The 26923-nt window shown below is 39.9% G+C and overlaps 1 protein-coding gene across 2 annotated transcripts in view; it reads right to left on the bottom strand.

Annotated features, from left to right (window-relative positions):
• LOC124615607 (farnesyl pyrophosphate synthase-like) overlaps positions 1-14033 on the bottom strand; it is a 64189-nt gene extending 50156 nt beyond the window's left edge. Inside the window, exons 1-4 of one of the 2 annotated variants that reach the window (XR_006979803.1) lie at positions 13543-14033; positions 13273-13444; positions 8949-9089; positions 2402-2605 (exon numbers count right to left, since the gene is read on the bottom strand). Coding sequence is in view for 1 of the 2 variants with exons in the window: in XM_047143602.1 (XP_046999558.1) it covers positions 2402-2605; positions 8949-9089; positions 13273-13444; positions 13543-13712 (687 nt within the window). In the remaining variant the exon portion in view is untranslated. The remainder of the gene's footprint in view (positions 1-2401; positions 2606-8948; positions 9090-13272; positions 13445-13542) is intronic. The other variant, XM_047143602.1, reaches the window with a different exon arrangement.
• Positions 14034-26923: the final 12890 nt, after the last annotated feature.

Raw genomic sequence — 26923 nt, forward strand, 5'->3', positions numbered from 1 at the left:
TAGGTAGAAGAACAAGAGAAGCAATTTTGGTATTGTGCATGCTATTGGAGAGAGGGATGGATATGACAGAGGAACTTACCTTACCTTCAATAACTTAGAAAAAGTTTTTGAAAATGAGAACTGGGAGCTACTCTTTACAACTACGAAAGAAGTAGGGCTTGACTGGAAGAACAGACTGTGGATTAATCAATTGTGTCAGATCCAAAGCACATAAATAAACTTCAATAACGTAGCAGAAGAGGCCAAGAGGTAGACAAAGATGTCCCCTATCCCCAAATTTATTTGATGTGTTCGTGGAGGAAGGACAAGACAAAGGGAGTACAAGCCAATGGTGAAAGGCTACATTGAATTAGATTTGCTGATGACATCGAGATAGCTGCAGACTCTGAAAAAGAAGTGAAAAGAATGTGCAAGTCCTATAAGAAACTCAAACAATGGAAATTAAAAGTGAATGAGTGGAAAAAAGGTAATGGCAAAATATGGGAGAAATTAAAACTAATATAAAATTGATGATTTGAGAATTGAGCAGGTGAAAATTTTGCTGTCTCAATAGTATAATCACAGAGGACAATAGAGTAGGAGTAGGAGTAAGTGTAAGAAAAGAGAAGAGGACCGCAATGGCACAGAAGGCACTTATGACAAAGAAAAACATTTTAACCAGCAAACACGAATACAATGGAAGTCAAGTAGAGCGACTGTCTGCCATTTCTGCATGTCTTGGTCAGACAGAAAGAGGATGGATCACTGGGGCATTCCATTTACTGTAATCCTACTGTACTTGCAAGCGCCTTGGTGCCACTACCTATCACAAACTATGGGCATTCTTTGAATGTTAGTTCACCAGGTACATGTTGTGTCCAATGGAGAGAACCTTACAAAGGTGCTGGAACACACACAATCAGTGTTCAAAAAAGTGGATATTCTCCACATCACACCAGTACAGCTTTAAGGAAGAAGAAACGTGACCACCCACGTGAGCAAGAGGAGAAGCAGTGGATTAAGTCCAGCACGTTCCTCACATTTGTCAGAAATATTTCATCAAAACAAGGCAGAATCTTAAGAAAACATTAAGTCAAAGTACTCTTCCACCCACCAGCAAAGACATATGCTCTTCTCGGTTCAACAGAAGGTGATCTGGGATTGCAGAAGGCTAGAATCTACAGAATATCTTGTTGGCACAGCAATGCCTATGTAATCAGACAACACGCACAGTGCATAAAAGATGCATTGAAAATGATTGCCACACCCGCACATTTCTCAGTCCAGTAAGTCAGCCACAGCCGAACATTGCGTCTCCACAGGACATTCCATGGGTTACCCTGTCATGGAAATCTTGACCTCAATGAGATCCTTTTTGGATTCAATTATTAAGGAGTCAGTAGAAATATGTTTAACACGAGATCTAATTAATCGTGAAGGCAGCTTTCAACTGGATAAGACATGGGGCCTGGTGATATATTTAGTTTCTTCAGAAAGAAAATTTTTTCTGACCAATGACACATCAAGCAAAATTTATTTTTATTCATTTTGACATCTGAATTTTAACTCCATGAGTGCACATTCTGACAGAGGGCACGCATACAGTATCTGATTATGAATGCACCAGTGCATCATAGACTGAGCAATATTCAAAGAGGTGCGTAATTCAACAGAGGTCGCTCATGTAGCTTTGCGCATGCATGTTCCCGCCGATTTTTTATATAAAGGTAGCAATGTGAACTAGCAATTTCCAGTGCAAAACACTCGCCTGGAGATGGTTGAATTGTTGTCAGCCGAAATAGCGGGCAAAAGTCAATATTAACTGGCTGCAATCCCGAAACTTCATGGAACATGAATATAGATGTCAGAAAATTCTTTGTAAAATCATCTGTATGGAGTACACTGCTCTACGGGTGTGAAAGTTGGACTGTGGACAAATTGCAAAGGAATTGACTTGAAGCTGCTGAAATGTGAATATGGTGGAAAATAACAAAAACGAGCTGGACGGTAAGAAAAACCAGTCTGGAAGTCTCGAGGGAAGTCAACAAAGAGAGAAGAGTATTAATGGAAGTGGAAAAGTGAAAAATAAAATTTACGGGGCAGGTCATCAGACCACACCTTCATCATTAATATTCTTTAAGGAAAAGTACTGTCAAAAAAAGCAAGAGGGCAGCCTAGGATGAAGTATTCAGAAGGCATCAAGGAGACGATAGGACGTGATAAGTACTTGGAACTGAAACAAACCGTTAATGACAGAAGAGAGCAATTGCATCGACAAGAAATTAACCTTTAGAATATGCGTGTATGCGTGTATGTATGTATGTATAGTAATTTAACTGACACCGCCTGTGTTTTTAAACTTCACAAAGTCAATAAACTTTAATTATTACTTAATTAACTTATATTGTGGGACGATACTTACATCGTGAAAGAGATTGAGGATTTCAATATAGTACGATTTGTCCTGAAAATATCTTCGAAGTAACTCATAAATTCCACTCTCTAGCAGTAAGCCATCATTAACTGCCGATAAGCCAACGTCATCATGGAGGTACCAGCAAGTTCTTCCACGCCTTGTAGCTGATTTGTCCATGATATCATCAAGAACAATGAAAAATGCTTGCAACTGGGAATGTAAATCACACAGTCATTGTTAATTCTGGTTTCTTTAAAAAACAAATTTCAGAAGTTAGACAGAAACAAAGCAGTGATATATCTGAAATTACTTCACTTTGAAAACTCTGACAGAAAGTCATTGAGCTTCTTATTTGAAGGGAAGGGATAAACTCTGTCAAAAAAAAAAAAAAAAAAAAAAAAAAAAAAAAAAAAAAAAAAAAAAAAAAAAAAAAAAAAGGATATTTGCCCTTTTCCCCAGTATGTGAATAATCATACTGCACATAAATTTATCATGATGCATCTTCGAATCAGGAATCCATGGCTATCTAGAATAGGAAAACTGAAAGACGATGGAAATAGTTTTGTTGAATGAGCACCTGATTTAAGTTAACATCTATGCACAAGCCTATTTTCAAGAGATGGCGTGCTGTTATTACTGCAGAGACTTTAACAGCACAATAACTCATTGTATTCCCATCAATTTTTCCAACATTATCCAGCAATTAATTAAATATGGCATTTCAGAGGACCACTGGCTGCAATTTTTTCAATAAGCACTATACTATATCTCGCAGAGCTGATGCCACGTCAGAGACAGCTCCCATCTATGTACAGGAAATGACAGTGTGCAGTAAATGCTTGCAAGAATAATGTATTGAGAACTGCAGTTAAAAATTCCCTTTCCAAAATTCAGAACACAAATTCAAAGAAATTCAAGCTCATGTGGAGGCTTCCCAATGGAATAGAAAAGGGAGGAAACAATGATGATACTCTCCATCAATATACAATAACGAGGCTTGCGGAGTATAAATGTAGATGCAAAGTTAGTCTGACAAGTGATGAGATTAACTGATAAAAATAATTAAATTTAGCTCAAGCTTGGGACAGTGAAAAATTATCACCATCTGGAAACATAACAATCAAAACATTTTTCTAATACAGCCAGCCTTAAACTGGAATTAATCAATACTCAGCTCTAAACTGGTTTCTCATGACATGACTTTGGTATCTAAGATCACTGGTAAGTTACATACATTGAGGTGACAAACATCATGGGATAGTGATATCCACTTATACAGATGGTGGTAGTATAACGTACACATAGTATAAACGGGCAGTGGTTTGGCGGAGTTGTCATCTGTACACAGGTGATCTGCTTGACAAGATTTTCAACATGATTATTGCAGCAAGATGGGAATTAACAGACATTTTGAACATGAAATGGTAGCTGGAACTACACGCATGGGACAATCCATTTCGGAATTAGTTATCGTATTTAATATTCCGAGATGCACAGTGTCCAAGAGTGTCCAGAGAATACCAAATATCAAGCTTTACCTCTCACCAGGGACAATGCAGTGGCCAACAGCAACAGCCTTCACCTAACGAGCCAGACCAACGGCATTTGCATAGACTTGCCAGTGCTAACAAACAAGCCACACTCTGTCAAATAACCACAGAAATTAACGTTGGTTGTACAATGGACTTATCCATTAGGACAGTGCAGTGAAATTTCGCATTAATGGGCTACTGCAACAGACAATCAACGTAAGTGCCCTTCCTAACAGCACATCGTCTGCATAGCCCCTCCCAAGTCTATGACCATATCTGATGGACCCTTGATGACTGGAAAACAGTGGCCTGGACAGATTTCAGTTGGTAAGAGCTGCTGGCACATATGGCACAGACCCCAAGAAGCCATGGACCCACATTGTCAACAAGGCAATGTAGAAGCTGGTTGTGGCACCATAAATGTGGAGACTGTTTACATGGAATGGACTAGGTCCTCTGGTCCAAATGAACCAATCATTGACTGTAAATCCTTATGTTCAGATACTTGGAGCCATTTGTAGCCATTAATGGGCTTCATGATCCCAAACAATGATGAAATTTTTATGGATGACATGCATCATGTCACTGGGCCACAATTGTTCACGATTGGTTTGAAGAATATTCTGAACAATACAAGCAAATGATTTGGCACCCAGATCGCCCGACGTGAATCCCATCAAACATTTATGGGATATAATCTAGAAGTCAATTCGTACACAAAATCCTGCACTAGTAATACTTTCACAATTATGGATGCTATCAAGGCAGCATGGCTCAATATTTTTGTAGGGGACTTCCAATGACTTATCAGTCCATGTCACGCCGAGTTGCTGCACTACACTGTGCAAAAGGAGGAACAACACAATATTAGGATATAACCAATGACTTTTGTAACCTCAGTGTATACATTTCTAGAGTAAAACATGCAACATAACATTATTATCCAGAGGTTCATTTACAAAAGGTGGAATGTAATTAGTGGTATGTCTTTGCATAATCCATTGTAAACCACTCTCAGAAATAAAAAGCACAGCTGTCAATAGCTGTTGCTTTCATACCACGTGCATCAAATATTGAAGCGCATCTCTTTTGCGCAAGTGTCCTATCTACATGAGACATACTGCTTGAGGCAGCAGTAGAATTTTTAATCATCTTCAAAACCTTGTAAACTGCGATTTAGGGGTTCATGGTAATATAGATATGCTTCAAATTCTGTTTCAACCCTGCCGTCACAGTCTGGGTTAGACACAATATTAGAAAATCATCCCATACTCAGAGTGCTTCATCCACTAGGAACATACTGATGTTCAGTTAAACCCATATGCTAAAAATAAAGGAAACTTTTAACATAAGAAAATACTCTAACACAATGACCTACATATTAAATTAGTTGGGAAAGTAATAACCAAAAATACTGACAGGAATTCACTTGGCTCCTACATAATGCGCTCGCAACTACACAGAACACTGCTGAAAATTGTAGTGAGGACATTGCACCATAATGACAGCACCATACAGGTTGAATGGAAGTTGTTTTCTTTTTCTTTTTAATAAATTCACTGTAAATTACTGCCATTAGTCAATGTGTGATACAAAAATATGGGCCAAAACTTCAAAAATATTAGTAAGCCAAATATTAATTTAAACGTTCCTATGTCCATGTATCTAGTAACACCACCAGAAGTAAAAATATGCTATCTGCAAGTCAAAATATAAAATATCTCATAGCATTGCGGTATGGATGATATGCCGGAGAAAACAATGATATGAAGTGCAGAAAAAATAGCTTCCTGTCTTGTTAATTTATTAATAAAGTGTTTTCTGTGAGCCTATTCTGTGTAGCAGAGTGTACACTAGCTCACCGGGCAAAACATTAGTCACCTCCTTCGAAGAGCACACTGGTCACTTTGGAACACTACATATGGCGTACAATTAGTAGTAGATGACCCACCATTAGAGTAAGTAATGGCAGTGAAGTGGTGTATTTGTGCCTTTGGTTGTATAAAACTACCACAGTCACACTGATCGGCACAAAAGAATGGCAGACAGGAACTATCATGTTTGAACGCATACATAATGATACAGTGAATGAAGTTGCCGGTTTGCCGATGTGTTGACACAGACTGTCCAATGTGTCTACAAGGAATGGTGTACCACTTGCTGCCACTTTGGTGTAAGAACAGTGGCCGCAAAAAGATCCTAACTGAGGGGGACAGAAGACAAGTGTCACGCCCTGTCACTGACTTTTGGTTTCACATCTGCCAAATGGAACTGCTGCTATCAGTGAATTCAGGTCCATCTCAACCAGTTTCCATGCAAACAGTGCAAAGAGAACTGCAAGCAGTGGACATTTGGAGTCAGGTACCTCACAGAAGGCCATTGCTCACAGCTCACACTGTCCTCAAAGAGACAAACATGGAATCTGGACAGTTGCTGAGTAAAGGCATTGTTGTGGCCTCAAGAGTTTTGATTGCACCTCTTTACAAATGATACAAGGCACTGAGTGAACCGATGGCTCAATGAAGTGTTTGATACGCATGTGTGGAGGGCATAGTTCAGGCTTGAGGTAGTTCTGTGATGTTTTGAGAGTTTTTCATTGCATCACTTGCGTTCCCTTGTGCAGTTTACTATGAACATGAACCATGATTTTTATTCCAACATTCACAGAGATCACTTTCTTCTACATCTTCGGGTATATTGCGGATGCTCCAATCTTCCAAGGTGACAACAGCCACATTCACAGAGATCTACACACATGTACCAGTTATGATGAACACTCAAGTGCCCTATCACACTTCGACTAGCCTGCTAAATCATTCACTCTTAAAGCCATAACAAATGTCAAAGACTTTGGAATAGTGAGGGAAATGTAGCAGTTGAGGTAGTTCTATACAATGCAGTCATCAATGAGTGGCTTCAGCTGGATATGGCATACCTGAAGAAATTGTGGACACTCTTCCTCACCAAACTGAGGCCATTAGTGAGGCTAGAAGTTTTATATAGTATTAGCACACTGAGTCCTTTTGGTGACTATTTGGTGCCTTTAATATACTGGTAATGGTATCATTCCCTCTTCCCTCTCCTAAAAGACAGTTGACATGCCTCTGTAAAAATCCACATTGCTCTATTTCACCATTATGATTATGCAAGATGTATGATAGATGTGCAAATTTTGCTTCCAATGATCAAACGGATATCAAACACATGTAACCATAGAAATATTAAAAGAAAACTAACTGCCAGCAGGTTCTATAGCACAGTATCTCATTATTGTTGCTGCAGTGGGGAGCTTAAACTCTTCAGTTTTACTGGAGATAAAGTCTAATGGTGCCTTCTCATCTAATTCCCACCTGTGTCAGAATGCATGATCTTGACAGGAATTATATGCTGGTTGATTGGTTAATTCATGGGAGGGGACCAAATGGACAAGATGTAATTTGTTTGAAGTATTTTGGCATCTCCTGGGTTACAGTATCATTTTCCTGTAATGACACTATAGTGCATGCATAACTTTTTACACTGATCCTTCTCACTAATTTTCACATCTATGCTGATAATGTGAACTGGTTAATACGTTGTAAGAATTCTTGCCACAGCTGCCTTTTCTTCTCTTTGATAATGCACTGAGCTTTTGCCCAAGCAATGTAAAAAGCTACAAGATTGTCAGCAGATGGATCATGATGAAACTTCCACAGTGCCATGGCACTAGTCATCTGCCACATTTAAAGATGCATTTGGGATAAAGATATTAACAGTCCTGTGAATGAGAGTAGTGATATGTTCTACATGACTGTTTTCTTTTTATTTTCACTGGCCATTTGAAAATATTCTCTTTTTCTTCTTTACGTTATAAAGCAACACAAGTGTACGGAAGGTTTTGTTTTTCATTGTGAAAAAGACTGTCCTGTATAGACACACTGGTGACATAAATATTATCTCATTTTCATCATGTAATATGATGTTACTATGAAACTGTTAACAATTGTTCCTTTTCTACTGATTTTGTGGTGCTCGTAACACAAATAGGTCATCAAAACTGGTAAACTATGAGAAAATGTGCTGAAGAACAAAACACTAGGAGTGAATAAAAATTTAAATAAAAATCAGAAACACAATAATATATTGCTACAATTTCTACTTTTTTCCTAAGCAGTAACCACAATCTACTGATGCCATCAGATTTCATAAATTTTTTTTTTTTTAATTTTTACAGAAATTGCATCAATTTTACCTGCCATGGAATAAATATCAGTAAAAAAATTTAAGGGTAAAATAAGCAGTTTGAAGACCAGCAGGTACCAGTACTTCAGTGAACCTGGCAACAATGGAATTTTCTTCGAAGTATTTTCAGGCATTATGTTCTTGAGTTTTCAACAATGATGTAGTTCATCATTCATATAGTACATAAAGTAGAATGTCTACAGTCAGAAAGGTAGTTTGGCAGGAGGACACAGTTACAGCACTTGGGAACTTCAGATTTTAGTAATGTTAAGAAACTGATTAAGCTGGGAGATGTTTAAGACCATTACATTAAATAAAACTTTAGTCATAATAACTTCGGTGCTACAGTTTTACGAAGGGAGCTGTCAGAATTGATAACTACCAAGAAATTTGAACTTGGCAGCAGATTAAAATTTTGTGCCACATGGGGACTTGAACACGTAACCTTACTTTTCGCACACGAAAGGCAAGGTTCTGAATTCAAGTCCCATTCCAGCATACAGCTTTAATCTCCTAGTAAGTTTCAAATCGGTACACATACTGCTGCTAAGCGAAAATTTATTCTGGTACCAAGCAACTTATTTTCACGCACATTCAGTAAAGACAACTCAACAGAATTACCAACAGTAACAGCAGTAGCTGTATTAAAATACTTTTGACCTCTATTACCATGATGAACACCTATATCCTCATAGGGCATAAATTACCAAAAATTAACAGCAGAATAAAATTGTTTCTTAGCTAAACATACCTCAGAATCTTCATGCAAAAATCTTATCAGCCAATAAACTTCCACATACCATTTCCACACACCATCCCATAACGTGGGCCAAGAATACATTTTCTGCACTATGCAGACTGTCTTTAGTAAGCAAACGATAAGCTTGCACAACTGCTAACCCTCGTGACATCTTACCACCAGGGACATTATAATGAAGGACCTGAAAGAAATTGAGAAATAAGTGTGGTAACCAATAATTTTTGTCAGCTAATATGGAAAAAAATGGCATTTATAGTTGGCAAACTTCACTGCAAACTAAACGCATCAAATCCACAATTTTGCATTGTCACTCCTCTTACATTTTTACTATTCAAAGTGAGCTTCCATCATGCACCTTTTTCCTTTATCTTTCCCATGCTTCCTGTTGTTTCCTACCCATTTTATCCCTATTCTCATCTCTTCTATTTGTTTGCATTTTTTCATATTTCCTCAATATTTCTCTCTTCTCTTTGGCTAACTGGGTGACTGCAAAAGTCATGGCAACTATTTTTGTCTCAGAAATGGTAGCAAATTAAAAAATTCTGAAATATGCAAGCGGAATGTTAGTTCATACGTAAACATTACAGGAAGGGAGATGGATGAATGCACACACTGCCACAAAGAAAACCGCAAGAAAAAAGATTAAACAAATCCCGTCAATTTAAACGTGTCAATTGCAACAGTACACAGTAGTACAGGGCAGGAACATAGACTTGTGACACCTTCAAGTCCCTCGCAATAGGGCCCAACAAATCCACAGCACTACCAGTGCTGTAGAAAACACCAAACACCGGTGGCCTAACTATGAGTGAATTGTCTGATCTCACACGTTACTTATGTGCAATGTCTTCATGTGTTCTACATAATTGTTCTTTTAGTTTTGGTATGAGATCATAATCACAAGATGCTAAGTCTGGGGAATATGGTGAATTTACTTCCCATCCCCCATCACGAGCAGATTCTGCACACACATTGTCATATGGGCACTCTCATTGTCCTGAAGAATTACTGCATCATGTAGACGTTCAGGAGGTTTCTCCTGAGTGCACAGTTGTAGGTGTCATTGCAGGAAAGTGTGACAGCAGTACAGTGCATTAAAAGTTTGTCCATGTAGGACAAAATGAAACAAAATCACACCTCTAATATCATAGGCTATGATTACTAATTCCTGTCTGTGTGGTGAACCTGGATGACACCATTCTACGGATGGGTGTTTCAGATCTGGCTCATAGGCCCTGGCCTAGAATTCAATTATGGCGAGGATTCTCACAAGCATATCTCCCTCCCTTCCTCCTTGCAATGTGCTAGGTGCACATGGCATGTTTCATAACATGTCCACTTTTCCACTTAGTGCATAAGGCATCCATTTTGCAGAAAACTTCACACATGTGTAGCACGCCGCATAAAATTATGTAGATTGTTGTCTTCTCAATAACAGTATGGTGCTGCAATTCCTATAGCATCCATCTTCTCTTGTTCTCCAAGCACTGAGTGATCTCGGTACGAGCACAGTCCGTACGCACAGTGACTGACCACCCGGAATGGTGCACATCGGCTGCTGCAGCACTGCCGTGCCTGAATGCAGCTACCCACCAAGCAACTGAACAGGACAGTAGAGCAGCATTTCCTACCATTTCCACAAGCCCCTCGGGGCATTGTCGCACATTCCTTCCACAATGAACTGCAGTCTTTAAAACAGAACACTGTTCAAGTAGGGTAAAAGGGCTGAAATTGTCTGTCACATTACTGTGGATTCTTGGTGAGATGCCATGGAATAGGTGTAGTTTGTAATGTACTATTGTGTACTGTTGCAACTGACAGTAAAATATGTTTGCACCAACAAACTTTCTTTCACCATTTTGCTCATGCTACACCTTTATGGCAGTGTGTACATTCATCCATCTCCCTACAGGTAATGCTTATATATGAACTAACCTTCCATTTGTGTAGTTCATAATTTTTAACTTTGTTACCATTTTTGAGAAAAGAAACAGTTGCCACGACTTTTGCAATGATTTTTTATGTAAGTCATTATTAGCAGAGGTCATCTGAATCAAGTCTTTTAATTTCTCATTGCCTTCCTTTTTTTTCTTTTTTCTTTCTTACCCACAGAATGAAGTTAAGTTAGGCCTACTTCCCTTCAGAAAATGTGCACACACATTTCCATTTTCCATCTTTTTGCTTTGCTGCTTACTATTCTTATCATGTTGAAATCATTTCACACAGTTCCAAAAACTTAACAGATAGACGATGTCTAAAACTGTACGGGATAGCCGTGTTTCAAAGATGGTCTTGCTGCAGCAGCTGATTTGTAAATACCCCTTTTCTGCCATAGATATTGTCAGTGCTAGTGCCTAATAAATATTAATTCTTAAACACAAATAGCACAGCTGAAAAAATATTGACATCACAGTCTGAAATACCCCAAAAACAAAATATAAAAAATTATATCCCATGAAGTTGGAACAGATCAGTAATCAACTGTTGTCTGGATAGAAGCAATTAACTATAAATGGACCAAATAATTGCCTGGATAATTAACTATGTTATTCTGTGAACAAGGAAGGTCTCACTGATATAAACAATTCAAAACAACTCCATGGAAAGGAAGTTTACAGTCTTCTATCATGTAAATGAATGAAAGTACAATTATAACTTCTGTTCCGCTCTAAGAAGAGAGCATTGCAATTTTACGAGCCAGTTTCCTGTTTGGAACACAGGTTTATGTTAGTGAGTGAATGAGCAAATACAGCAGTTAATTTACAAAGGTTTAATGCTTCCGTACCATTCAACTATATTTCCAGTAATGGAACTTGGTAATGGATCATGTATTCATAGTGTTGACTCAGTACTTTTGAATAACTTATCCTGAGAAATGTGGCACAATGGTGAGAGAATGATCTCACAGTTGAGAGAATGTGGTGCAAATATTCTTTCAGCCATACAGAGATACGTTTTCCACAGTTTCCCTAAATCAAGCAGAAAATATTAGTCAAATGATTCTTTTCACACGGACATGACCATTTTTCTTCCCTAATCTGAGCTTGGGATCTGTCTCCAATGACCGTATCATCAATGTGACTTTAAATCATAATCTTTCTTCTTTTAATTAAATATTTACAGAAACATCTTTTGCGCAACTGGAATCCATACCAACTGAGGACAGTCATCTATGATCATTAACATATTATTAAACACAGTATCAATATGTAAATCACAAATAAAGCCTTGTTGCACAAGAGAAAAACTCCCTTCAGTAAATAGAAAACATACCATCTGTCCCCAAATGTAAACAAGGTGCACCACAAAATGTCAACATAAATATTTCACAAGTTATTCAAGTTATCAAAGCAAGGTTTCTGATCAGAGAAATTATACCAAAGAGAAAGTATTTTGCTATACTGTTAACACTGTCATTTTTTTATCCACCAACATACTTATACAACTACTGTTTCCTTCAATAGGGTGGCATGATGTTCAGCTAGTTTTTGTCAGGTGCTCATATTTGACTCATTTTATGTCAGTGGAGGTTCTCTTTCATGATGGAACCTACAGAACACAATGGATGAACAGTTACTTTTGTTTATCAGTTAAACATTAACAACAAGAACAGAGAAATCAGTATAATGGTATGAAACTGGAAAGTTGTGCTTAAGTGGCAGTGTAGGCCTTTACAATAGTTTTGGGGCAATCTTTCTTCATTGTGTGTTATGAGCTCAATGAGAGATTTAAGTGAAGATTACCACTTTCATAATACATTCAGATATGGTCATATGTCATCTAGATTTCTCTGTTGCTTCTCATGTTATCATCATCATCATCTTAATTGTCTCCCAATCACTTCTGCTTCTGGTTAGCACACTTGGCATTGAAATTACTGCATCTCCTTATTAAAATCTCGATATTGTAAGAAAGTTGTCTTTGTTTTTATGGTCAGTAGACTCATTCTTAGAAAGCCATTAGGCTGAGCAATAGTTGCTGTTTTTGTTGACATTTTCAACATACAAAAATGTGAACATGCTTATAGATATTCTACGACAAAACATAATTATACTGGATAAATCTCCTATGACAAATGCTGGCAAAGTCAGAAGTTGGCTTATGTGACATTGAGAATGAAGGGCGCACTGCAATACACACCAATACAGTAGTACCTAGTCTCATGTGAAAAGTAAACATCTGAAAAAATACTACCTGGAAGCATAATTTCACCATCAATTTCATATTACTAAGATTCACTTTTCTTAGAAACATTCCTTGTGCAACTAGCTTTACAAATATATTGGCTATTTTAGTAGCTGCTGTTAGCACACACAGCACAATACATATATCGCACTTCAAGTGGGTAACCATAAAAGTATTACCTTTGCAAACCGTTCCTTTGCTTCTGATATCTCAGAACCAAACCCAGCATCTGTTAAGTCTTTAACAATGTGAGGAAAAACAGCCAAAAACTGGTCCCTCTCGCTCTCATTTGAAGCTGTCGATCGTGCAGCAAATGAAATATCAGTAGTCGGCTTTAAGCTTGACTTTGATCTGGCAACGAAATAACAACGTATTCGGCACAATATGTAATAAAAATATCAGTTGGTGCAGCGTCTAACAATAAACATTATCATCAGTTACTATAATACCTTTTTGCTTGAACACATGCTCGGGGGTTGGTTTCACAGTTCAGGAAAGTGTTAATATAATGTCTACGAAAGCTGCCGCTGTTTAATTTCGGAGAGCACACACATCTAAAACCAATATCACGCGCTTGTTTTCCCAAAACACAGTACAGGTTACGCAAAGATCTTGACATGTTATTGTTTCGTTCAGACTTCTACTGAGCTCCGTGCACTGCGCGTTTGGTTTCTTACTTTCCCTGACGTAACATTGTAAAATCACCCCATGCACTTCTCTACCCAAATGACAGGTGCCAGACTTCGACGAGAAGCGTATATCTCATACCCCCCCTTCTCCCGCTGCCTTGACACCGCAGACGGCGCAGAGGAAGGGAGACAGTTGAAGGTGGAGGGGACAACAACGACGTGAGGTAAAGCGCCAAGCAGTGCGCTGCCACTGCGCTATAGATTTACACCGATGTCTACTGGCTGTCTCAACCCACATGCGCAACGTACTATACGCACAATCAAGGTTATTCTATAAGTAACTTCGACCTTTTCTGGTAGCGAACAAATCTGTGGAACACGGGTGTCTTTGGGCCTGTAAGGACTTTCCCCGCCTGTTGCCAACTTACACAATATCCCCGCCACAACAACCGGTTATTGGGCGGGGAACTTGGGCGGTAAGTTCCCTGCATCCTTCCCAGAATGGATCAAGTGCGTATGGTAAAACGCTTAATATACCATTACGCGAGCGACATGAAACCACCCTAATAATATGTGTGTATAATGGCATATGCTTTGCATGTTATTTCCTTGAAATATACCTAATTGCTCATTTTCCTCGAATCTTTAATGGCAAAATGTTCTCTGCTCTGTCACATATTCACTTATAGTAATATGTAATGCAGTTGTATGATAAATCATGTGAGAAGTTTCTATGCAGTTTCAGTTTATATTATCTATATTACTATTTATTCTATACGTAGTTGTTAGAAACAAATTATTATACAAAACTCACATGCAAAGAAACTGTATATTGCAGGCGATTTCATTTTGTAAATTCCTTATTTTAATTTCTGTGTATGACAAGTCCAATATCGTTTGTACAATGACATGGAAGCTAAATAAATAAATAAAATTGAACAATGGCACGAGCATATTCCATGAAGTCTCATTTTCTGGATGACCCGCAATTTGAAAACACTACCAACTAGTAGGAAACTATTTGCTATACTTACAGTTAGGTTCATGTGCCAATTGCGTAATAATAAACATCTCCTCGAAGTGCTACTCGTGTATAACATTGCGCTTAATCATGGGTTACTAGTCTCATCTTCATATTATTTTACAGTTATCAACTCGTGACACCAGCTCCTCTACAGTCAGCACAAGTGCAACATTCGTGCGAATCAGGCATCCTAGCTACGCAATTCGTTTGTTATTTGTGTAATTAAAAGCCTGTCTTATAAGCATATCCCAGCCAATTCTATTTTAGAAGGGCAACAAAGCTGTGGTAAATCCTACGCCGCCAGTTTGTGATACTGTCCTTCCGCGGGAGAGTGGGTGTATCTAAAAGCAGTCATGTCGGATAGCAACCATGACGCACTGGCGTTGCAGAGTGATGCTAGCTATTTTGTACCTGTTAATACGAAAGGTTGATTCCTTCAACGACTCGGAATTCTTCCTAAGCTGTATCACCATCTCCTAAAGGAGGTACTGAGGTACTGGCTGTACCTGTATGCACACTCGCCGCGGGTGTAGTGAGCGGCGGAATTGAGACAGAACCCCTCACACTGGCTCCCAACAACCACTGCGCGCAGTTCGAAGCTGACAGTGAGTGAATAGTACGTATGCAGAAAAAGTAAATTAATAACGTCACGATGCGGTTACTTCTTAGGCGTTATTTCTTCTTTTTTGGTTCGTCATAACTTACATATCTGATGACGCATATGAAGGAATAAAAATAGCCCAAACTACGGATACAGTAACGTTAGCTTGATGCGCAGCGCTGGAGAAAAAGAAGTTCCGTTTCGCATACTTGCGACAGGAATGTTTCGGAAGGGCAAGCTTTGGCTGGTTGAATTTCACTTTCAGGTCTCTCTCTCTCTCTCTCTCTCTCTCTCTCTCTCTCTCTCTCTGTCTCTCTCTCTCTCTCTCCCTCATGCACATAAAGTGGTGGAATGGGATGTATACATAATTTGTTATAAGATAAACATCAACCAAAGTAAAACGAGGGTAATGGAACATCGTTGGAGTAAACCAGGCGATGCTAAGGGAATTAGATTAGGAAATGATACAGTAAAAGTAGTAGATGAGTTTTGCTATTTGGGCAGCAAAATAACTGACGATAGTCGAAGTAGAGAGGATACAAAATGCAGGTTGGCTACGGCAAGAAAAGCATTTGTGAAAGAAAGAAGTTTGTTAACATCTAATATGAATTTGTTAGGAAGTCTTTCCTGATGCTTTTCGTCTGGATTGTAGCCTTGTGAAGAAGTGAAATTCCGAAGACAAGCAGTTCAGACAAGAAGAGAATGGAAGCTTTTGAAGTGTGGTGCTACACAAGATTACTGAAGATTAGATGGGTAGATTCCATAACTAATGAGGAGGAACTAAACAGAATACGGCGGAAAAGAAATTTGCAGCACAACTTGACTATAAGAAGGGATCAGCTGATGGTGAAAGACGTCTGTCCCAGTTGCCTTTCACGATATTTTTGTTTGGAACGACTAACTTGGTTCACCACGTGCAGCCTATTGCTTTTCTACTTTTTACTTATCACACAGTCATACCTGGAGGCACGTTTCTTGTGGAAACAGCATTATTGATTTCATTCTCTTTGTTTCGCGTCAGCATAACCCCAATTAGCTCTGTGATACATGCATGTGCGGTTAATTAGGAGTGCAAGTGCGATCATCGGATCAGTGTAGCTTCCTTGGCTTTGATTGCAGAAGTATGGGAATAATCTTTAAACTTTTAAGTTTTCAAAGCTGGCTTGTGGAAGGTTCAGAGCAGAGACAAAAGGTTGTCCCACTCTTCAGAAGAAAAAAAAAAAAACATCTCGCGATTAGTCAGGCAGCCCGGCGCAGTGAGTATACATTCTGGGTGTTCACAAACTATTAGATTCTGATAATTTTGAGAGTCTGATATTAACAGCATCTGCTTTATAACAGTTATCAACAAGTTTATACAACTACAACGACTGCCAATAATAATAATAGTAAGATGCATAACTTATCTGACAAAAGAAAGAATTATTTTGTGGAATTTTGTTGTATTGTACATAATTAAGTACAGTTTAGGGCCTTAACTAAATAATGTATAAGCTTTCGCAAGTCTCCATTTCGTATTTTTGTGTAAGTGGGAGTTTTCGCGCTTTTCCATTTTTTCGGACAAATGTACAAGATCCCTAACAGATGTGTTAGTTCACGAATTGACTTCCGGGTTGAAAATCAGATATTCTTACGCTGCACCCAAACGACAACTTGTGTTAGCCGTATACTTCCTTGCTTGCAGCCACGCTTATTTGATTTCGTCACTCAACCAAAGGATCTGTTCTCGGAGGCCCTAGTTCCTTTGCGGCTAACTTTTCCTGGTAATTTACTTTTCTGTTACCAGAATGAGATTTTCACTCTGCAGCGGAGTGTACGCTGATATGAAACTTCCTGTCAGATTGAAACTATATGTGCCGGACCGAGACTCGAAATCGGGAGCTTTACCTTTCGCGAGCAAGTACGCTATCGACCGAGCTACCCAAGCACGACTCGCGCCCCGTCTTCATAGCCTTACTTTTCAGTTAGCATTTAACATAGTTCATGTTTACACTGCACACGAAAGCCGATTCCCGCACAGTAAACAACCAACTCCAAACACAAAAGTTCCGTTTGTGGGAATGATTAAATTCAAGTAGTAATGTCTACCAACACGGTCACTTGACTAGAATACAAACGACGCGCTGAGATCCATAGGGGCCTAAAGCACACCGCCGTCGATCCCACATTTAAGTATTAGAGATACGAGTGATACATCTTTTCGTGAATCTTCATATACACAATGTAGGCCTACAGCATAGATAAACCTGTCTCACCGTAAGATCAACAGATTTCGGAAGCATGAATAAATGGTACAATCTCACAATCGACGGTGATGTGCTTTATGCCCTTATGATTCTCAGCGCCTCATATGGATTACTGTATGATAAAATTCATAACTTAATATACGGTAACTCAGTCAGAAACTCACAAAATACGTTTACTGTCAGTAAAACTTTGACATATACTGACGTCCAATTCAATTTTACTACATTTTATAGTGAGTGAATTAGTATATCTGAGGAGTGTGCCATTACCTAGCAGGATTTATGCCGAGCGAACGGGGATAAAATACTGCCGCAGTGTGGTACTGCCTGGTGGCACTGACGTGCATATAGTTTATCAAATCCGTTTGTATTTCGCCCCTCAGACAATTACGCCACGCGAGTTGCGTATGCGCAAAGGCTTCTTGAAACGTGCACAACTGAAGGTGTGCTCGCGACCCTGATGCCAAGTTTTGCGGAGTCTAGAGGAGCAGTAAGTAGCACGATAGAATTAAGTGCCGTATCTTTCAGATTACAGCGCATATGTTACGTTTAACAGCATACAAGGAAAAGTAACCGCTAAATCCTCAAGGTGTCGAACGTTAGGGTGTTCACGTACTCTTGTGCTGGACCAACCTATGAGCAGTGAAAAATTCCACGAACCGTTAATCATATTTTGTATGTAAAACTGGTGGAAGGAACTGGCAACAACTAGTGGCTTTTTTAACTTCCTCCCGATTGAACACGGCAGCTGAAGGCGCGATATTGGTTCTTTACCTTTGGCTGGACCTCCGCTCCTGCCCCCTTATGGACGAGACGTCAGGGAACAATGTCTGGTGTTTGAAAATTTCGGAATTAGTTATTCGGTGACTGGCGCTGTGGTGAGCAGCATGTGCTGCTTTTAAGCACACTTATAAGGAAACTGTTGGCTGGGATTACAGTCAGATGTTTCGTTTGATAATGTAGGCAATCCATGAAGTGATTAAATTCAATTATCAAGGAATTTGTATGGCTGAATATTGGGTATTTCAACTTCGTTTCCGAAAGGGTTGATTTGGTTTCACTTATCCAACCATGTTAGGATTGTTTCAGTGTACTCCAATGATTTTCGTGATCCACGACAGACAGTGTCCACTCATGATTCGTATGAATTATTACCTTTTTATTTTATTGGTGAACTTACTTTCTAGTGTTTGAATTCTAGTGCATGTACCAGAGCACTTATGCCCCATCCTTCCGATGACACGTCCTTTTGCTGATAGAATAATACCTAGAGAGCTCGTTAAGAAATCAACCTCTGTAAGGAACCTTAATATTACGACAATTTTGATTTGTTAATTGATCATGAGAACTCAAAGAGAAGTTACCTCATTTGTAATAAATGTCTTAGTTCGTTAGTCTTTTCGCCCACGACCATTCCGACACTCCTTTCCACCTCCTGTGAATATTAACAATAGCTGTCCTGCTCGAGAAATGTCTTCTAAATGATTAATGAAACTCATTCGCCGAACACTCGTGCTGAGGTCGCTACAGTTAGATTGCGATGCACACTACAGATTAAACCTTGGACCAAATTCATTTAAATTTCTCACAATGACTTCAGACAACTTTGCACTCAGTGGACCTAGCAAATAGAGAGGCACTGCCCATTCAAGATAAGAAGCACAGTGCATCCACCAGACCCATGTGATATGTCGAAAAGATCACCCTGTATTGCAGTAAAATATAATTTCAGGATCGGTGAGTACCAGTAGTCAAACAATAGATAGCATCAATACGTAAAGTAAAACTTAAAAGAGAATAAATAATGGGCATCCTTTATCGAGGAGCTGTCAATTTAGTACTGGAGGAAGGTGTGGGATGTAAAAATGTTAGAGGAAGACCAAGAGATGAATACAATCAACAGTTTCAAATGGATGAAGGTTGCATTAGTTATTTTGAAATGAAGAGACTTGCACAGGATGGACTAGCGTGCACTGAAGAACACAACAACAAAAACATAAACAGAGCTTTTAACGATGCGAAACACGTCCTACGTCAAGGCGGCTTCAGACAGGTTGACCCTTTGGTTGCAGAATGCTGCAACAGATGCCACTCGCAGCGGCAAAAGTGACAGAGAGAACTCAACATACTCCCACTTTAAAGCGAATCCTCTCATTTTACAAACGGAACGTAAATTATAACAACAAACTGAAAACTTAGATTCAGAACAATGGAAAACGGTTGAGATAAAAGGAAAAATATTCAAGTGTTCATTATAAACTGCTATTCCATGGCACTTCAAAATGTGCTTGAATTTCATAAGCAATATTTGTAATTCGTTTGTTACTATGTAGTTCGTATCACGGGTGACTGAAATGAGGACGCTGCAGCGGCGCTCTGTTGGAGTTCGGGACATGTGTAGTCCAGCTCTTACTTAAACAATACATGTCAACCTGTTAGAACAATAGTTCAGATAGATTCACACTTGGAACGTGAAACTGAAAACTAAAACAATGAAAAATTCCCGGAATTCTAAAAAATTCCCGGGTTTTTCCCGGTTTTCTCCCAGATGAAAAAATTCCCAGGTTTTTCCCGATCTCCAGTTGTCCCGGGTCGTATACACCCTGTACTTAGCACAACAGCCCCACTTCCACAGGGACATCTTGGTGATGGGGCGAAACACTGTAGCATAGCTGGGCTAATTTGAATTTTCCACTATTTGTTGAATTTACCGCCATTTTTTTAATTTTACACCACTTTATACATGTGGCAACTGACCTATTTTAGAGAGGGGTGGGAAGAGGGGGTAAAGCTGGTAACACTACATGACATCATAGGGGAGGAGGGGACATCTGACAACAATGCGGAGTATACCAGAATTTTCATTGCGCACCTACTTCTGAAGTAGATAGCGTTTGGAGGAAAGCTAGAGTGACAAGTATAACCTACTGTAAGACTCACTACAACCCGATTGTATAAGGGTCGTATCAATGACCAGCCTGTTTCATTATTTGTGTGTGCCAAAAATGAAACTGTAATTTTTCTGCTACGGAATTTCTCATTACACCATGTGTCTCAACACAATATCTGGGACGCATGACTCCATCTCAGATCACAATGGAGATCCACAAATACAATGAAATACAGTTCATCTGAAATTTTAAACCAAGTTGTTATAAATAGACGTTCATGTCTAACTTATCACAGTTTCTAGAGATAATCACTGAAATTGGGAGCTCAACTCAAATGACGGAACATTGCAAGGTGTGCGTAAATTACTTTCACGAGCGCTCCTACAGAAAAAAGGCTTTGGTTTGCCTTTTATCCAAACGTTGGACAGCTTTTAGCGTGTACTGTGTCAGTCCAGCACGTGAGGCAGTGAAGGCCACTCGGTGCACTCGGCGACGAAGGCTGATAAAGTCCGCTACGAGATTAGTTCTCCGCGTGTTCTTGTTACGTAACTTTCTCGAAATTGTTTTGAGACACAATTGTCCCAGCAACATCATGCCTAACACATAGCTTTTGTTTTGATTTATTATCGATGTTTTACTATATTTCTCATGGATCACAGACTACATAACTTGGCGCGTTATTATTCTTTCTCTCGAGAATTTGAGTAGCATACAGAACGAGACTTTTTCTGTCATGTTCGATGGAAAAATAGCCTTCAGACTAAGGGAAAATTTCTGACGTCATGCCTAAATCAGTTGACAAGAATGTCGTTACAGATCGTCGACGATACTTTCTAAAGCGATAGCGGCAAAGACGATACAGGCGCAAAAGCAACTGTTCTTACTGCACCGAAGTTTGAGAAAATGTCTATTGTTCGGTAGCAATTTACATACCTTTTCGTTTTAGCCTCCTTTCCTTCCACGAGGGTGTTGTCTGTTCAATAATAATATAAACAAGAAAAAATGCGTAGCTTACAGAATGAGCAAACCCAACGGTTTACAGAGTAATTCCACAATTGTATTGAATGTAAAATATGCAAAAACGGAAAAAACTATGCAAATTAGTCTTGAAATACCAGTGAAATGTTAATTTTATCATCTGAAACGGGTCTCGATTTATATGCTGCAGATTCTGTAAACCATACAAGCGATAATCTGGTTGACAAAATACGCTATTGTGAAAACTCAAGGACGAACGTCATTGCAAAGTTAGAGAACTCGATGAAACTTGAACTATACATAGAAATAACTGCTACAGTAGGGTACAGTTGTTAACTAAAATGCGCAATGAGACGAACAGAAATGGACATTTTATTCAGAGACAATAAATACAATGAAGTCACTGTGATTCGTGATGTTCAAAAATGGCTCTGAGCACTATGGGACTTAACATCTTAGGTCATCAGTCCCCTAGAACTTAGAACTACTTAAACCTAACTAACCTAAGGACATCACACACACCCATGCCCGAGGCAGGATTCGAACCTGCGACCGTAGCAGTCCCATGGTTCCGGACTGCAGCGCCTAGAACCGCACGGCCACCGCGGCCGGCCATTCGTGTTGTTCCCCTGGACATTACAAAAGGCGGAACATCGTAATTCATAGGGTATGTGATCACCACAAATGACAATGCATTCTCTGTAATGTGCTCCCGTTGTGGCCATAAGGTTCTCGTGGCCGGGCGTTTCATTCCTCCACGAATGCGGTTCACAGCTGCTGGATGGTTGTTGGTTTACGAGTATGTGGAATTGCCGCAGTACGTCTCACCGACGCATCCCACATGTGCTCGATGGGATTTAAATCTGGAGAACGAACAGGTCAGTCCATTTGTTCCAAGAGATCCACCCCCTGTGTTGTTAGGTGCAATCGTACATTGTCATCCATATAAATGAAGTCGGGACCGAATGCACTTCTGAAAATACGCACATGGGTTAGTAATACAGTGTCACAATAACGATGACCGGTGAGTGTACCGTGATCAAAGATCTGGAAGTCGGTACACCCATGCAACAAACGCCTTCCCATGTCATAGCATGTTCATGTTCATGTTCGAAAATTTTCCTGGGTGCATTATCTCCCACCTCTCGCCATATCATGGTAAATCCATCATTGTTGAACACGGTCGTTTAGGTGGTCAACGTGTTACAATGTGGGGAGAGACAATGTCGTATGGGCGGACTGACTCCAAATCTTTAACGACGGTACTCTCAGTGGTCAAAGTTATTGTAACAGTGTACTCCTTCCTCAACTGCCTCTTTTCAGGGGTGCAATCGACCCAGACTTCAGTTTGTGGATGACAATGTGCGACCGCATCGAACGGCGCAGGTGGATTAGCTCTTGGAACGAGATGGTATTCAGCGAATGAACTGGTCTGCCTGTTCCATCGACTTAAATCCGAGGAACACGTGAAGGACACGTTGAGGAGACGCACTGCAGTACGTCCACGTGCACCATCGACTATGAAACGGTTGTTAACCACACTGCTGGAGGAATGGAAGGCCCCACCACAAGAACTCCTTTCCAATTGCGTGGCCAGCATGAGAACACCCTGCAGGGAATCCACTGTCATACATGGTGGTTGCACATCCTATTATGAACCATGTCCCACCTTTTGTAATGTCCAGAGGACCATCATGAATTGCGACGACTTCAGTGTGATTGTTGTCTTTGAATAAAATTGTCGTTCCTGTTCGTCTCATGGCGTATTTCTTTCAGTTACCTTCTGTGCTATACTGTAGCAGTTCTTTATATGAGTGGCCCAAGTTCGATCGAGCTATCTTACTTCTCAGTGACACATCATGTGAAAGTTACTTTCATCTGTAGCTTTTGCACACATTGTAATATGAAGAATTTTACGTTACTGCTAACTACTTGTGACTTTCCGTGGAACAAATGAAATCGGTTAATTCACCTGCAATCCTTCACGCACGGAAGTAGTAATTCCTGCGAAGATTTTAATACATACACACATAAAAAAAAGTTTTGCATCACCCCAGTGCCCAGAACTCCTGAAGATAGACGTTGACTGTGTATATTGTATCACACAGACAGTTCCTTTGACTGTTCAGAGATGTCACTAAACACACCCAAAGATGTAAACAACCATGCACAAGAGGCACTTGTTAGACGGAGGGGGTCCGACAGCCGATCAGTTCCAGTCATTCCACCAGGAAGGAGGTACACGGCTTGTGTTGTCTGTAGTTCAACCATGAGTAGACGGCCAATACTGCCGATCGATCGCGTCCGCATTGTTATTTTGTGCCAGGAAGGGCTCTCGACAAGGGAAGTGTCCAGACGCCTCGGAGTGAACCAAAGCGATGTTATTCGGACATGGAGGAGATACAGAGAGACAGGAACTGTCGATTACATGCCTCGCTCAGGCCGCCCAAGGGCTACTACTGCAGCGGATGATAGATACCTACGGATTATGGCTCGGAGGAACACTGACATCAACGCCATCATGTTGAATAATGCTTTTCGTGCAGCCACAGGACGTCGTGTTACGTCTCAAACTGTGCGCAATAGGCTGCATGATGTGCAACTTCACTTCCGACGTCCATGGCGAGGTCCATCTTTGCAACCCTGATACTATGCAGCGCAGTACAGATGGGCCCAACAACATGCCGAATGGACCGCTCAGGATTGGCATCACGTTCTCTTCACCGATGAGTGTCGCATATGTCTTCAACCAGACAATCATCGGAGACGTGTTTGGAGGCAACCCGGTCAGTCTGAACGCCTTAGACACACTGTCCAGCGACTGCATCAAGGTAGAGGTTCCCTGCTGTTTTGGGATGGCATTATGTGGGTCCTACGTATGCTAATGCTGGTCATGGAAGGCGCAGCAATGGCTGTACGATACATGAATGCCATCCTCCAACCCGATAGTGCAACCATACCGGCAGCATATTGGCGAGGCTTTCGTCTTCATGGACGACAATTCGCGCCCCCATCGTGCACATCTTGTGAATGACTTCTTTCAGGATAACGACATCGCTTGACTAGAGTGGCCAGAATGTTCTCCAGACATGAACCCTATCGATCATGCCTGGGATAGACTGAAAAGGGCTGTTTATGGACGACGTGATCCACCAACCACTCTGAGGCATCTACGCCGAATCGCCGTTGGGGAGTGGACTTGTGGATAGTATGTCACGACGAATACAGACATGCATCAATGCAAGAGGACGTGCTACTGGGTATTAGGGGTACCGGTGTGCACAGCAATCTGGACCACCACCGCTGAAAGGCTCGCCGTATGGTGGTACAACATGCGTTGTGTGATTTTCATGAGCAATAAAAAGGGCGGAAATGATGTTTATGTTGATCTCTGTTCCAATTTTCTGTACAGGTTCCGGGACTTTCGGAACCGAGGTGATGCAAAACTTTTTTTGATGTGTGTGTATTAGTGACAAGGCCGACCTCAGTAAGAACTGCGAAGCTCGAGTGTAAATTGACTTCGCCAGATTATTTGTTAAATTACCCGTAAGACACAATACAATATGGCGGCAATATTCTTATATTAACATACACTAGTAACCCCCTTATCGGCGATTCTTCACAGAATCGAACTTTCATGTATCAAAAAGCTGCAAACGTCTGATAATAGATGAGTTAATGTATTAAATAGTTGATGCTACGCAAATAAAACTACGCAAATAAAACCTTAACTATGATGGCTTTATTAGTTCCGGATTATTCGTCCATCGACAACAATAAAATCAAAATGAAAAACGATAAACCGAAGAAGTGATAATACAATTTATACCTTCAAGTAGAGTAAGATAGATTGCCACATAGTGCATAGTGTCAGATTGGCGCTCCATTTCCAGTAAAGCCAGTTTCTCACGCATCTTAATGGTTATGACGTAATATCTTCTGATCTTTAAGTTTTACAATGTTATAATTTTGCAGGTACGTACAGTGGTATATAAGATGTATATAAGTGGTATATAAGTGGTATATAAGACTAGAGGAAGCAGTAAAGAAGTAATAAACTAAAACGCCAAGCCTGATGCTTAAATTACAGTGCATGAATTGTGAAAATGTAGTAAGCGATAAACTTTTTTCGTTTCATTATTTGTGCGGAATATCAGTGTGAAAAAGTTTCGAAGAGGTCTGCGTTTTCGTACAGTTTGTTGCAAGTAGCGTTGGTTCTCATTCTCAAATAAATGGATGAATGTTTTCTGGATAATTTACGCACTGTGAATTACGCTGCTTCAAGACGCAGACACAGTTTCTAACACTGATTTTGACTTATTGTGTTAAAACTTTAACAAAAGATTATACCTCTTAATGGGTAGATAATGACAGCGTTTTAAATTTTTTAATTCGTTCAATAATTGTATGAAATACTAAAAATCAAATGTTTGGTGTCTTTAGATATCGCCACCTCAGCCACATGCATCTGACACCATGCACTGTTTTAACAGTTTAGTAATATAATAGGCTTCAATAGTGGTGAATAATTCGTTTTATAATTTACGCTAAAATCTCAGAAAAGTAGACGGCGGACAGCAATATTAAAACTCGCACGCATTACTTTTTGGAAAATATTGGTATCAGCGGTTTCCCTAAGCAAGTTACCGATTTTGTTATTTACATGATACTATACTATGTAGCACACGCAGCGGCCCCGGCGCTGTCAGGGGTCCTGCACCGCCCTGCCTGTTTCTGAGGAGTTAATATTAACGATAGCAATTTAAAACTGAAAATAAAATTGTTTAGAATTGTACATGCATGATTGTGCATCATTCTGCAAACTGTATGTGTTATTACACAGGGTGCTATTTGTATAATTGCAGATATTGTGATCATTGGTACCTTAATACGTACCCACTTCAATGTGTTAATTGTTTTCTCTCTCCGTCTGATAGTCTTCCCGCAAACACGTCATATAATTTACTACCGAGGCCTACGAGAAAGACAGGCCGCGGCGCGTACGTCACGAAGGTAGCTCAAATCAGCAGACAAACTACGGTTCTACACCTGTTAACTCGTAACTAGACGTGTCCATACAAACGAAAACTGAATCTTCTACTCGAAACCGCTATTTGTAATCTTACTGTTATTAGTCCTGTAATGATGGATGGGAAGTCAATGGGCCTACTTATAATTTGTTACCGTAAAATGGGGCGACTTTGTAACTGGTGAGGTGACTTTGTGACAAGGGATCGAGTTTTCGTATTTTAAATCTCGCGCCGCGACCTCTCGTCTCAGGAAAGAGCTGAACCACGTATTTCGTTTGTCAGACATGCCACGCCACGTAGCGGCAGCAGGGTGAAGCTTCTGCACACGCATAGTTCCTTCCGACGCCGTTGCTTAGAAATGCTGTTATTTACGTTTTCGTAAAACGAGGGAAACTTTATATTGCGAAAACGTTTATGTTAAGGACGCAACT

This window comes from Schistocerca americana, chromosome 5 (genome assembly GCF_021461395.2).
Source record: "Schistocerca americana isolate TAMUIC-IGC-003095 chromosome 5, iqSchAmer2.1, whole genome shotgun sequence".
NCBI classification, from domain to species: domain Eukaryota; kingdom Metazoa; phylum Arthropoda; class Insecta; order Orthoptera; family Acrididae; genus Schistocerca; species Schistocerca americana.